Source organism: Anoplolepis gracilipes, chromosome 12, assembly GCF_047496725.1.
Source record: "Anoplolepis gracilipes chromosome 12, ASM4749672v1, whole genome shotgun sequence".
NCBI classification, from domain to species: Eukaryota; Metazoa; Arthropoda; class Insecta; order Hymenoptera; family Formicidae; genus Anoplolepis; species Anoplolepis gracilipes.
Genome location: NC_132981.1, coordinates 3,648,035 through 3,661,590, shown reverse-complemented (window position 1 = coordinate 3,661,590; position 13,556 = coordinate 3,648,035). Strand labels below are relative to the sequence as shown.

Here is a 13,556-nt window from a genome sequence, read left to right as displayed (position 1 = left end):
AACAAATTTTTTTTTTTTTTTTTTGCAAAACCCAAATGGAAGATATACAATTCGATATCGACAATTTGTGGGAGTGAATGAAACGCCCACGCGCGTCCGAAAAAAAAAAAAAGTAAGCAACGAGTCGTCGAAAAAGGGAGGCGTGCGAACTCGATCGATAGAATTGATCTACCGGGGATTTGCCGTGGAAATTTTCAGTATCAATTTACGCTGCATCTCTGACGTATCAACAAACGATCGCCGGAAAAGCCGTGCCAAAAACTCAACTCTCGCCACTCGCGGTGGAACGTGATCGCAGTCCCAAAAAGCTATCGAAAGGGAAGCCTTTCGGTTACCCTTTTGCGCGCGGAACGCCAGCTCGGATGGAAAGCTGGCGAAAAGGCAGGAAGAGATTGTAGGGGTAGATTGCAATTTCCGGTCGGCCGCGTAACAGCAAATTCATTGCATCAGGAAGCGTAATCCTGAGGGACAAGCACGCGCGCGCAGAGTGTCCTGAATCAGAATTTCGAGACTCGCGAGACAGATCTATCTGTCAAGAAGACAACACGTTGTTTCTTCTACAATCACCTGACGAGAAAGAACGGGCGTCAATATCGCGAAAGATCGCAGGATCGGCGAAGACGAGAATCTTTACGCGTAAATTGAGTAAAACAGGAACAGAAGCGAATCAAGAATTTAATTCCAAGTGTTTGGCACAGGAGAAAAAATAATTTAATCCTTTTCTTCTCGTTCTTTCTGCGAGATTATCAAATGTATATAAAACGACGAGAATAATTCGATTTTTACGTCCGAGAGAGTAACGAGCGACCGTTTATACACGCCAAGATTCTCTCGACCCGATAAAAAACAGCGGCCGCGGAATAGAGATTTTCATTCAACGAAGAATATATATGAAATATTCGTCGTCGAGAGAGAGAGAGAGAGAGAGTTGAGCGAGGAAGCGCGCACTCGCAAAGCGAACAGCAGAAATTGCTGCTCCGTTCAACGTTGGCAGAAGAGCACAATTTAAGAGAAAAATAATTTTTCACTCGTGGCAGTCACGTAGCAATCAGACGGCAGTAATTTGTTCGTACGAAATCCTTCGATCGTGTGCGTTTAAATGTGAAAGTTTAAAGGGTTTCTTTCTCGCCTACAAAGAAAATCCGATAAGAAAATCGTACGTTCTTAAGTAAACATTGAACTGGAAGAATTTATTTAACGACAGGACATTTTCTTTGACGGAACGTTCGTTAGAATCATAATAGAATCAGGAAATTATAATTCTATTATAATTACTAGTAGTGAGAAAGAAAAAAAAAAAAAGAGCAAAGCGCAAGTCCAGGAAATGAATGAAAAATCTCTTCAAATTTTTCGAGTAGAAAAATTTTTCATACGCTTCTGAAATTCACTTGTATATATCTACTTGAGCAGGTGTCGAAGTATAATTAGATTTTCAAGAAATCGCCATCGATTTATTTACACCAATAAGATTCGCCTCACCTTTCCGAAAGGATCAAGCCGCCTCTTATCTTGGAAGCGGGTGAGAAAGGCATCGTTTCAACGCTGGTAAAATTCAAAGAAAAGAACGCCAGTCAACGATTGCGCTTAATAGACACGACAACGCTGTTTTCAATTCTTGGTAGGATAACGTCAACCTTTCGAGCGGAATAAACGTCGGAGAACTTCTGTCGAATTCGATTTGGTAAGGAGAGAAGGAGGAGAAGCACCTCCCGTCACAAGAGGGTGAAGCCACGAGAGGAGGAAGGGTTACGTAGGTGAGTATGTGATGGCGTGTGTGCGCGCGCGCGCACGTGTATATGTATGTGTGCGGAAGCGAAAAGTGCAGTCGAAGCAATACAGCGGAGCTAAAGCGGTCCCCGGAGAAGAGATTGCAGCCTGTGCTCCTGCTGCGAGAAGAAGGGAAAAGAAGAAGAGAAAAAACTGACAATGATCACGACACGTGCGGTATCAACGCGTCGCCAAAGTTCGCCCGCTAAGATACGTTTCCCTTGTATTCTGCGCTTATCGTTTCTCTTTAGGAAAACGCTAATGGACTGTGATACGTGAGTCGTGTGACAATAACGTGGGCGATCGTAGGGTGATCTCATCATACGGTTTCTGTCGAGAATCATTTTTAGCACGTGTTACGTCAGGGAAAACCATTTCCGTGCAAGATAGTATTGAAGTATCGTTTATAGGATCTCGCGTTATTTCATTCAACTGATAATTTCAGATACAATCGTGACGGGAAAGAGAATCACGTGTAGGCGAAATTCAGAACGGGGGTGGAATAATTGAACAGATGGACGAGATCTTTCATTGAGATCTTTGAATGAGAGGTCCTCTCGCAAAAAGATGAGTACGCTTGAGTAAGCAATGTGATGATCTACGGATTCACGTAGGTGAAATTCGAGAGAAACGCGATGTGTTTCGTCGATATAGACGTAAACCGTCGATGGCAAACGATGAAACACGAAGACGACGAGTGAGCCGCAGTGACATTTGACAAACAGACTGGATTTCGGTACTGTCGACTGCTGTCTAAAACACTGTTTGTTGTTTAAAGGCCGCGTAACGTTAGACGACATACAAAGTGCAACCTGAGAGAGGCAGAGAGAGGTATCGATTAGTCGAAACAACGTTCGCGACCGCGAAACTAAAACTGCCGGATTGCACAGTGCGTGATCAAGTGTATCGGCGAACAAATCCGACATGCGTACTAACGAGTTCATCCGACTGTAATTATAGGAATATCGACGAGAATTCATACAGAGGATTGGTCTTCAATTAACAGTTGTGTTCGAGGAAAGGTCACAAATATGAAATATATCTCCGCTAAATAAAAATCTCGGGAAAGAGAAAACAAGTATAATAATTAACGGTACGTCAATGATGCGAAAGCAAGTGTATCTCGTTTGACAAATCCAATTGTCACTTTCAATAATCCCGCGGTGATTTTGAAATAATTGGGAGGAACGATCCGCGTGTAATTCTATTCTAAAGTAACGATCATTCCGCGAGATAAAATCACGTAAATGTAAAGTAATGCATAGATAATTTGTAAGGTCTAATTTGATCAAAAAACAATTAATCGAGATCAAACATAACTAGTCAATAGGTTAATATATACGAAGAAAGCACGTCCTCGAGTCTAAGGATTACGATAAACTGCGAGCTTCTTCAAGTTCTAGTCCCGCGACTCCTTGAGTGAATCAATCATCGTGAATCGCAGAGTCTTCATTATAAACGCGAAGACTGCAGTGTTCAGTAAAAGCTGCGTAGATCACAGAGTGTCGATAAGTGCCATTTGACATTTGACATTTGACATTTGACAAAGAAAACTTTGATTTTCCGATTATGGCGATTCAAGTTGTTGGGCGCGTTCCTCCTGATTCACATCTTCCTTTATCGTTGCCGTACACGAAATCCTCTGGAGTCCTTCGACAAGATCGCATGGGCGCACCCAAGGACCGCGAGAGTTAATTAAAATGCGAGAGCTGAACGCCACCGCATGCGCTGCTTTGTACGACGGCGTCGAGTGGTCAAGCCTGTGGAACGTGGTTACTCTAATCGTTTTGGCGATTGTCAATGTCATGGTGGTGATAGGTAACGTCCTGGTCATATTGGCCGTTTACTGCACCAGCAAGCTGAGAAACGTCACGAATATATTCATCGTGAGCCTGGCTGTTGCCGATCTGATGGTCGGGGTCGCCGTCTTGCCATTCAGCGCGACCTGGGAGGTCTTCAAGGTAAATTTTTTTTTTCGTTTACTATGTGTAAAATCAATTGTAGCGATGAAATAACGAACAGATACTGAAACACGAGAAGCCTGAATACGAGCCTCAAAATAAAAAGTCGATGTAACATTTGTTTTCAATTAATATCACCGTTGTTATGCAGAAATGATAAAAAAAGGATTAAAAAAAAAAAAAAAACGTTCGATAAAAATCCTTTATCGCGCCACAAATATCTGTCATCAAATACCGATCGTATTTTATTTAATGTACCGTTTTATAAATGACATTTTGCCTTTTGAATTGCCCCGTCAGAGTTGCATCTTGAATCGACGATAGGTAGTCACTTTGTCGCGATCAATAGTACACTTTTCACACACGTGACGATTGTTGAATGTACAATAGTATCAGTCACGATGACATTACGACGCGACGTGTCGAGATAACAACGAGTTGATCACCAGCGAAATTCTATCCATTGATTGTTCGTTAACGTACAGTTTTCGACAGAATCTACGTGTTCTCGCAGTTTGAACAGAGCGAATTTCACTTCACAATGTATCCACATGTGACATATGAGATATATTTTACAATAACCATCAGAGTAAACGAAAAAAAAATACATACGTATGATATAACGAATATATATTCGAGCGCAACTTTTCAAGGATTTAAAGTTAATTCAAATTTAAATTTGAAAATTTTAATAAAATGTACATCAATGTAAAATCAATTTTAGAAATGTTCATTTTATTTGAAATTTTTTGATATTGCAGTTTCCCCTATTTCCTCTGTCTCTCTGCCTCTGCTTTAAAAGCCTTTGTAACATCATTATAACAATCGCATAAAATATATTCTCTGATAAATCGTTGCGGTTAATACTTCCTTGTCTTCTATCTGCTCAATATCATCTGTTCAATATCTGTACATGAAAGACAGTCTTGAGTGACACAAATCTATTTTTCTGAAATATAGTTCACTCCATTTTTCACATAATTGTAAAAGATATTTTATTTTACGCAAAATAAATTCATATAATAATAAAATAAAATATTTCCAAGTCGTAATCTTTTTGAAGAGAATGTCACACATCGTTAATCTTTCACGACGAGACAAGATGTTTTCTTTACCGAGGACTATCTCCTCACAAAGTATCACGAAATTCTTTTTAATCTCCTCGTTTTCTAATGCAATAAGAAAACAATCACAAAAAGATATCGATCAACTTTATTTTGGAATCACGTCGATTGAGATGTGGCGATTTAACGGAGATTCACGGAGTGCGCAACAGTTTGCCGGCTTTTCCTTTTGGTTCTTCCTGAATTCCCCCGATGCTCGTGACATTTGTGTGTGTGTGTCTACTTGCATGCACACGCAAGTGTCGAAATGGAAACGAGTTGGTGAATGATGGCACGGTTGCATGAAAGTGACACGGGTCTCTCTTACAATTAGGTCGTTTAAAACAAGGCGTTTTATTTAGGAGCTGGAGCTTACACGATATAGCGCGAGTTAGTCCGTCTCTCTTTCGTTTTTTCCGAGCATTTATTATCATGACACGACTCTTTCTACTCTGAAAGATCTCTTTTCCTTGCTCTCCTCTTCCGGTGAAGGAATCGGTTGAGTGGCGCGGCGTAAAAAGCATTCTCATCGTCAAAGTCAAGAAAGAAAGAAGCAACGGGGTATCTCGAACGCAGAGACGCACGGTGCGGAGAATATCAATATCTGCATTTAAGGGAAGAATTAAAATTTAGTGTGATAATAGATGTAAATTTCTTAGAATATTCATAAACGCGAGAAGTGATCGTTTCAGTCAAAGTATTTGCTGTGGAACAAAAGCGAATATCGATTGGCATTTTCCTGAAATTAGATACCTCGTGATATCGTTCAATTAATATATATTCCTCGAATACTGATATCGATAAAATCTCTCTATATAAGCACTGTCTGCTAATTATATGATAAAATTGATTTTAATTAAATGACGCGTTGCTAGTCTGAGAATAAAAATAAAAACAAAGCGATTGTATTATACATACGTATGCATTGTATATACATACATATGTTTGTATCTATCTATGTACATACATCTCTATTCGCACAAACAATAACGAGCAATTAATAAAGCTCTTTCCCGCTAGTTGCTGACAACACATATACTATTCAAGGTTTTGCTTAGCAACAAATTAAAGAAAGAAACATTTTAAAATATAAAATTAATAATTAATTTGTGAATTCAAGTAAAGATTGTAGAATAATATTGTGATTTAATCTCGAAATTGTAAATTTTATATTATTATCTTATAACTAATTTCATGATAGTGACTGTAGTACGATTTTAATTGTGTGACACAAAAAAAAAAATATATACGAAAATAAAAATTTTAATTTCTAGGACAAATCTTTACTTTGACTTACAAATTAATTATTATTTTATATTTTAAAAGCTGAAAGTGTGTGCTTTGCGTAATGTCAAATACTCGAAATGTATTAACTTTTGATATAACTGATCTGTAGAGTTCCTCTTTAAATAAATTTCTTTCATATAAAAGGACATGAAGAATGCTATTGCATTCCTTTGATATCTTTACAAAATTTTATATGTACATTGCATATATAATGTAAATACTTTTAACAATATATTTTTTAATATTTTGAATTTAATTAGCAGAATCTTCTCGAAAAGTGACACAAATTCTTCTTTAAAAACTGCATAATTATCTGCGGTCGCAAAATTATTCTCGTCTTTAATTAAGAATCTTCAGAAAAATCTCTTTTAATTATTTATTCAAATCGTGGCAGAGAAAAAAAACAAATAATCAATAAATATAAAAAATTGTCAAACAAAATGGAGTCGATTTCAGTTGCAATTGTCAGCGAGACTGTATATATTTACAGCTATAGTAAACCTCAGACGGTAAATAATGAAGGTTAATTACTGAATTCCAATATTGGTAGCACGTTTAACACCACTCGAGCCAAAGCTCATTTTGAACAGGTGGTTGCCACCCCGTAGAGAGCCACATGTTGTATTCGCCTCATTATGCGAATACGTTGTGCGTACAATGTACATCACGCATATACTGCATGCATGTACATGAGATTCCTATTGTACGTGGTTACATTATGAATCATTGTGGTTACATTGTGCATCGTTGACCTGAATGGAGAATCGATCTGATTTTTGACAGACGTCGGCTGTGCATCTTATTTGTTGACTATTACGTCTTGCAAATAACATGTTACTCATTATCCAGTATCATATAGACATTGCATTTTTTACATTTCACATTAAATATCTTAAATCATAAATAAATAAACTAATTAATTACAATTAACATTGAACTCAATCACTCGAAGGATAAAGATAAGATTCATAATCTGTATTTATTATCTACAATACATCTGCATTGCGCTTTTAAAGCTGAATACTCTATTTCGTTATTGATATATTTCGTCATTGAATGTATATATATATTCCGATATATTAAATATATATTTCCCGTAAACGTTCTTCTCGAAAGGTTTGGATATTCGGAGATCTCTGGTGCTCCGTGTGGCTGGCGGTCGACGTTTGGATGTGCACCGCGTCGATATTGAATTTATGCGCCATCAGCTTGGATAGGTACTTGGCTGTGACCAGGCCAGTCAGTTATCCTCAGGCAAGTACCACTCGACATTCGTGAAAACGATTATCCTAGAGAGATTCGCCGCGCATTACGCATCAATCGATTTATTCGTCTAGCTCGATGTACTTTATGCATAGCGAAACGATACGATTGTCGAGAATATTTCCGCGTAATCGCGAGCACTACACGAGATACGCAGCCAAGTTGGAAAAAAGTTTTTTTATAAACGAGATTTAAATTTATTCAATTATTTATTTATTTATTTAACCGATGATCAGTCGGACAAGATAATTAACAGAAGGTTCGCAACTTAATTAAAATTAAGGCCAAATATGATAATAAAATACATATGATTTTATTCATAAATGACGAGGAAGAATTCTTTCAATTGAATTTGAATTTGTGTGAAAAGAAAAACGCTGAGAAATCATTTACCGAGCATATTCGATTTATAATTTGATTTCAAGTTTTTACCACGTTTATTGTTCAAAATATTTTGTTTGCAACTTGAAGCCGATTATATGCATTAATCTATTATATACCATAAAATAACAGAGCGGCTGTACAAATATTTTGTTGCAAATCTCTCGGACAATGTAAATTCTGATAAATATCGGAAAATTAAAAATCGAGAAACACGAGGGAAACTTGCGGTGGCGAATATTTAAATTATCGAGGATTTTCACGTTCGAATTCGATAAGCGTATAATCTCTTTACTTATCACGACGCGTATCCTCCACGTTAATCGTCTCTCTTTTTCATTTCCATAAATCCAGCTTATGTCAACGAAGCGAGCCAGATTGCTGGTGGCCATCGTTTGGGTTTTGAGCTTTGTCATCTGCTTTCCGCCTCTGGTGGGCTGGAAAGACAAACGGGTACGTCGGCTAATCCGTTGCTGGGAGAGATTTTCAATCAATTGTTGGATCGTTTTCGCAACAGAATCGTTTTTCCACACGCGTTTAATCGCTTTCTCTGTTTTCACAGTCGCATCCCACGTACAATATGACGTTCCCTTTGTACAGCCCGTCCAACACCACCACTATACTTATACCGGTGAAGCCGTGTCCATGGATCTGCGAGCTGACCAACGAGGCCAGTTACGTCGTTTACAGGTATGTTTCCTAAGAGGCCGTTAGTCCTTCATTTCAGACTTATCGGATTATGTCGGGCGAGGGAACAAGATGATATATAAATTTCTTTCTTGTATTATACGTTATATAAATTGCTTTCCTGCACATTAATACTTATACTGTTATCGATAAAAAGGACTGGTAAAACGTGCTGAGAATTCTCTCTTTTACGTAATATCTATTCTCTCTTTTTTTTTTTTACCGTAATTCTTTTCTATTTGTATATTAATTCGTGAACAAAAAAAAATTTATTTTGATAAACATTGCAAGAATAAGACAAAAAATTAAAAGCGCGTATTTTCTATTTTTCAATACAGTGTATTTTTTATATTTAAATGTATTAATTATACGTTTAATATATATATAATTATTTTTATAAATTAATATTATACATAAAATTTGAAAATTTGAAAATATAAATGCAAAGTGATATTTACACTTTACATAATAATTAAAAAGATATAATAAATAGATATTTTACAATAATTTTTTATTTTTTTGGAGGAATATTTTTTTTTAATATTTTTTAAGTTGGTCGAAAAATTAATAATTAAAAAGATTTATAATTTCGAAGGCTTACAATGTATACGTAAATAAAAATATTAGCCTCTTTGAATATAAAATAAAAATCAAAACATCATTCATATCGCCGACTTGAAAAATTTCTGCCAAACTGTAGACCGCGCTTGTAATAACTGTTTCTACGTTTACATTGTTATCATATTACACATAATCAAGACAGTGACGTATACACCATGTTCAATAAATCAATAAATCACTCATATCAGATACCGCCAATTTTGAGTAGCCGTCACCGGTTCATATCTCTCGATCAGATCGTCTCATCAATTATTAGAGGCGGGGGTTGATTTAATAGTCACGATAGTCAAACTGTCATGTGCAAAGGTGCTCGATTATTCCCGGAAAACATGATTACCGGAAATACCGTGATTGCATTGTGTTTGCAGCGCCCTAGGCTCCTTCTATATACCGATGCTAGTGATGCTGTTTTTTTATTGGCGGATCTATAACGCCGCCGTTTCCACGACGAGGGCCATTAATCAAGGTTTTCGGACAACGAAGGCCTCGAAAGTGCTCGGCAGCAGGTAAACTTCCGCAATAGGACCGCAATTTTTTCAAAGCTCGTAACCGATGTGAAACATCTATTTCTTATAAACTCGCAATTGATTTCTATCATTTATTTATACCTTACGCTTCTCGAGAGTATATCGATTATTTCAGTCATTAATAATTTCTTCCTATTTATTTGTGTTCATATCAGTTATAAACAATATAAATGTTTAACTTGTCGTATACAAGATGAAAAGAGTTGTTCTCTCATTGATTTTTACCTTAATGAAATAACGTGGCAGATAATTTATTCTGCATTTAATTATACTTCTCCGCACTTTGCTCTCTTTTCAATCATCTCATTCAACTTCCGTCGTTAAATTTTTCCTTTTCCAAGAGGAGCAGTCTCTTTACGTGGAAGCTTTATTATGTCGCTCGCTGGCAAATATAATAGAACGTCTGCATAGGAGTTCTCGACGCGATTCTCATTTTTATATGCAGGTTCGACGAACAAAGACTGACCTTACGAATACACCGTGGCCGCGGTAGCGTTCACAACGGCAGCAACAACGGCAATTCGAGAAGCCCGGACTCGAGCAGCCGTAGCTCTGTCAAGCGAGAGAAGATCAAAATCTCGGTCTCCTACCCCAGCACCGAAACTCTTAACACAAAGTGCAACACTCTCGAAAGAACGCCATCGAGGTGCTCGCAAATCTCAGTTCATTATAGCAATGGACAAACGCAGACGCAGCTTTGTCCGCGAAATACGCATCTGAAGGTAAATTAAATCGTAATACAAGAGCGTTTGCAAACTTTCCGAAACGCTTAGATTAATTATGCTCAAGAGACAGGACCGTATTCTCTTTTAAAAATTTCCTCGTCTTCTTTCTTATCTTAATCTTTTAAAAATATATAATCAAAATTTTATTTTATTTTAAAATTACAAAAAGTATTACAATGCTTAATTTTATTTATATTTTATGGCATAGAAAATATATATCTTTTTAAGGATGATGTAGATTTATATTTTTTTGCCACTAATAATGATATACAAAATCAGATATGTAATCCACTCCGAATGGGAAAATGAAATCTCCAGCTCTCTCATTGTTCGAGAAATGAGAGCGATGTGCGCGAATTCCATGTTCCAGATTACTAACATTTTGTGTCGTCGCAATTTCGAGTGCATACGCACATGCTGTTTATTGCCGATTAATCATTTGCAAAATGGAACGGATCAAGAGTCAGCTTTTCGTTCAATAAAACCGGAGCACTCATTCGTTTCGATTGGATGGGACTATCGGATTGTACTATATTTTTCTCTCTCTTTTTTGCTGTTTTGTTTTACAAGATCCTCTGAGCTTTTATTTGTCATTTAAATTATCGATTATTGTGATTATTCTCCCGTAGATGAATTTGTACGCGCGATTTTATAGATGGATGAAACGAAGCAGATTATGGACACGTGTCCGTTCCGTTTGAGGACTTTTATCGCTCACGATTTTTTCATCCACAATTTTTTAATCGCTAATAATCGTTCACTAAATAGAAAGAGGACAAGCGTCCCTTTCCATTTATTATCTTGGCAGATGTACATAACGCAAGTTTTTATTTTTGCAAACATCTTTTTTATTAATCACATACATTCTTCAAATAAACGTTTATAAACAATCGAGATAAAACAGTAGGAGAAATGTGTTTTTACATCCAAGTACGAATAACTACATTTTAATTCTGAAAAAAATCTAACTAAAAATTGCATAATTTTCGGTGATGTTTATTATTTTTTCTTTTTTTAGTTTTGTTGACAAGAAGAAAGTGCGAGACGTAACCAATAACAGATTTCCAGCTGAGGACGATACTAATCGAAGTTCGCGTCTTTTGACGACAGTAACTGCCGTTACTCGCGGTCGTCATGGAAAAACGACGGTTTTACGACGTCTGTAAATTTCGCGCGAAAGTGAATTCGTATTTTATAGACGTGAGCGCGTACGTGTGTGTACCGTGGTCGTAAAGACCGACTTGTTAAATTCTCTTTCAGGTTGGTGGTGTCAATAGGATCGGCAGCAGCAAGAAACCAAGCAGACGAAGCAGCTGCGAGAGTCAGGTAACCGGCGACGAGCTGTCGTTGCGCGAGATGACACCGAGCAACGAGGAGAAACCGCGGGTGATGAAGCTGGGCAAGAGGAACATAAAATCACAAGTATCGTCTCGTATATAATGCGACTCGCTCGTATCTTTTAGCACTCTGATCATCAAATCTATTTTTCAACTATTGTAAAAATAAACATTCCAGTGATATGGTCGCGATTTTTAGAAAAATAAATGTTTACTAGGAAAATGGTTGAAAATTGTTTTGATTTTTTTTAGCCAACAATAATATTGATATCAATTGGGATTAATTTGATCTAAAAAGCGATTGAAAAATAGTTTTGGCAAAACAAGCTAAAAGGAATACTTTTATGAAATGTTACTGTGTCGCGGACGATGTGCGTGAGACAAAGTTGTGTGCAGGTGAAGAGGTTCCGCATGGAGACCAAGGCGGCGAAGACCCTGGGCATCATCGTCGGCGGTTTCATCATGTGCTGGCTGCCGTTCTTCACCATGTACCTAGTGCGCGCGTTCTGTCCGAATCAAATCCATCCGACCGTCTTCAGCGTATTATTTTGGCTAGGATATTGTAATTCCGCGATAAACCCCTGCATCTATGCTCTCTTCAGCAAGGACTTCCGCTTCGCTTTCAAGAGAATCATCTGCTGCAAATGTTCCTGCATACAACGCGTCACCCTGCGTCGTGGCAGTGATGGCAGCCAATTGGCGATGAGGTCAGTGTTGCAATTTGTACTACAAAATAGAATTACATATATTTGATTTATTTTTGTAGGATCAGATTTTTGTTAAAAGGACATCATCATTTATTGTTCATATATTCTAAATTTTATATTTAAATTTAGGAATCCTCAGCTTTGTGTATCATCTGCGATTACCATTATTTTGGTTTCATGAACTTCTATGAAAAATTTGTTTTATGTAACCGCACAAAAGGAAATTTCAAATTTTATCGTATTTTACGCGCTATAAATGTTTGATGGATACGTAAAATGTCATCGAATTACAAAGAATCTGTCTTTTCACTCGATTATATAAACATACATTCGCGAACAATACGTTCTTTTGATTGCACATAAAATGCGCGATTGAATCTGTGACTTGTACAGCTATTTCGAATAATCAATTTTGGTCTTGAATCCGAGTTATGTATTCAAAATACGCTTCTCATAAACTTTACAGGCTCTAAACCGTAATCCAATTAGCTCACCAAAGAGACTGTAGGCTTTTTTTGAAAACAACCTACAGAATGGTCCGTACCTTCGGTATCTCACGGGAACGGTTCTGTGTATGTTTTTTTCGTAGAAACGAACGAAGTCCAAGTTACTCGGTTCGCGGTGCTCAACACGGGATCTCCATCGACGACTCGGATCCAGATCCGACATCGGAACCGACGCACTCGCAGAGCGAGTCCAGATGATTGTAGCGACACGTCCGAGCTGGCGCGCAGCGCGTCACCTTTAATCGCCGATCCTCCAGGGCGAGGATACTCTGATGATCGACTCTCAGACATGTCAACGTAACATACGTTTCGCCTTTTCGCCAGACCGACGCGAATTTGACTGTCGATGAAGCTAAAAACGCTCTGTCTGTCTAACAATAGCGCGATAATACACGAAATCATTAGGCGAGCAGTTAAGAAACGAGTAACAAGCGTTTTTGTTTACTTGTTAACTTCTCTGTTGTTGAAAAAAAAAAAAAAAAAGAAACAAAACGAATGTCACTCTTGATTTGTCTGTCTATCGGCATCGTGCAATCTCACTACAATGACTGAAGTAAATGAGGAAAGTAGTTTGCTAGGCGAAATGAGCAAATAATTTGTTACTCTTTCGACTTGATTCTTCATGTAAATCGCGTAATCTCGCTGCAACGAGTTTCTAACGAAGCCAGCGGAGAGGTAAGTCAA

General features: G+C 37.5%; 1 protein-coding gene across 10 annotated transcripts in view; it reads left to right on the top strand.

The window, feature by feature from the left end:
* Positions 1 to 13,335, top strand: part of Oamb (Octopamine receptor in mushroom bodies) — a 117,937-nt gene extending 104,602 nt beyond the window's left edge. For 6 of the 10 annotated variants that reach the window (XM_072903851.1, XM_072903853.1, XM_072903850.1 and 3 more), the window contains 9 exons: positions 2,213 to 3,728; positions 7,235 to 7,372; positions 8,117 to 8,215; positions 8,325 to 8,452; positions 9,439 to 9,576; positions 10,043 to 10,319; positions 11,583 to 11,744; positions 12,056 to 12,366; positions 12,956 to 13,335. In XM_072903851.1, the coding sequence (XP_072759952.1) occupies positions 3,468 to 3,728; positions 7,235 to 7,372; positions 8,117 to 8,215; positions 8,325 to 8,452; positions 9,439 to 9,576; positions 10,043 to 10,319; positions 11,583 to 11,744; positions 12,056 to 12,366; positions 12,956 to 13,070 (1,629 nt within the window). In that variant the 5' untranslated portion in view covers positions 2,213 to 3,467 and the 3' untranslated portion in view covers positions 13,071 to 13,335. The remainder of the gene's footprint in view (positions 1 to 2,212; positions 3,729 to 7,234; positions 7,373 to 8,116; positions 8,216 to 8,324; positions 8,453 to 9,438; positions 9,577 to 10,042; positions 10,320 to 11,582; positions 11,745 to 12,055; positions 12,367 to 12,955) is intronic. The other 4 variants (XM_072903860.1, XM_072903857.1, XM_072903859.1 and 1 more) reach the window with 2 other exon arrangements.
* Positions 13,336 to 13,556: the final 221 nt, after the last annotated feature.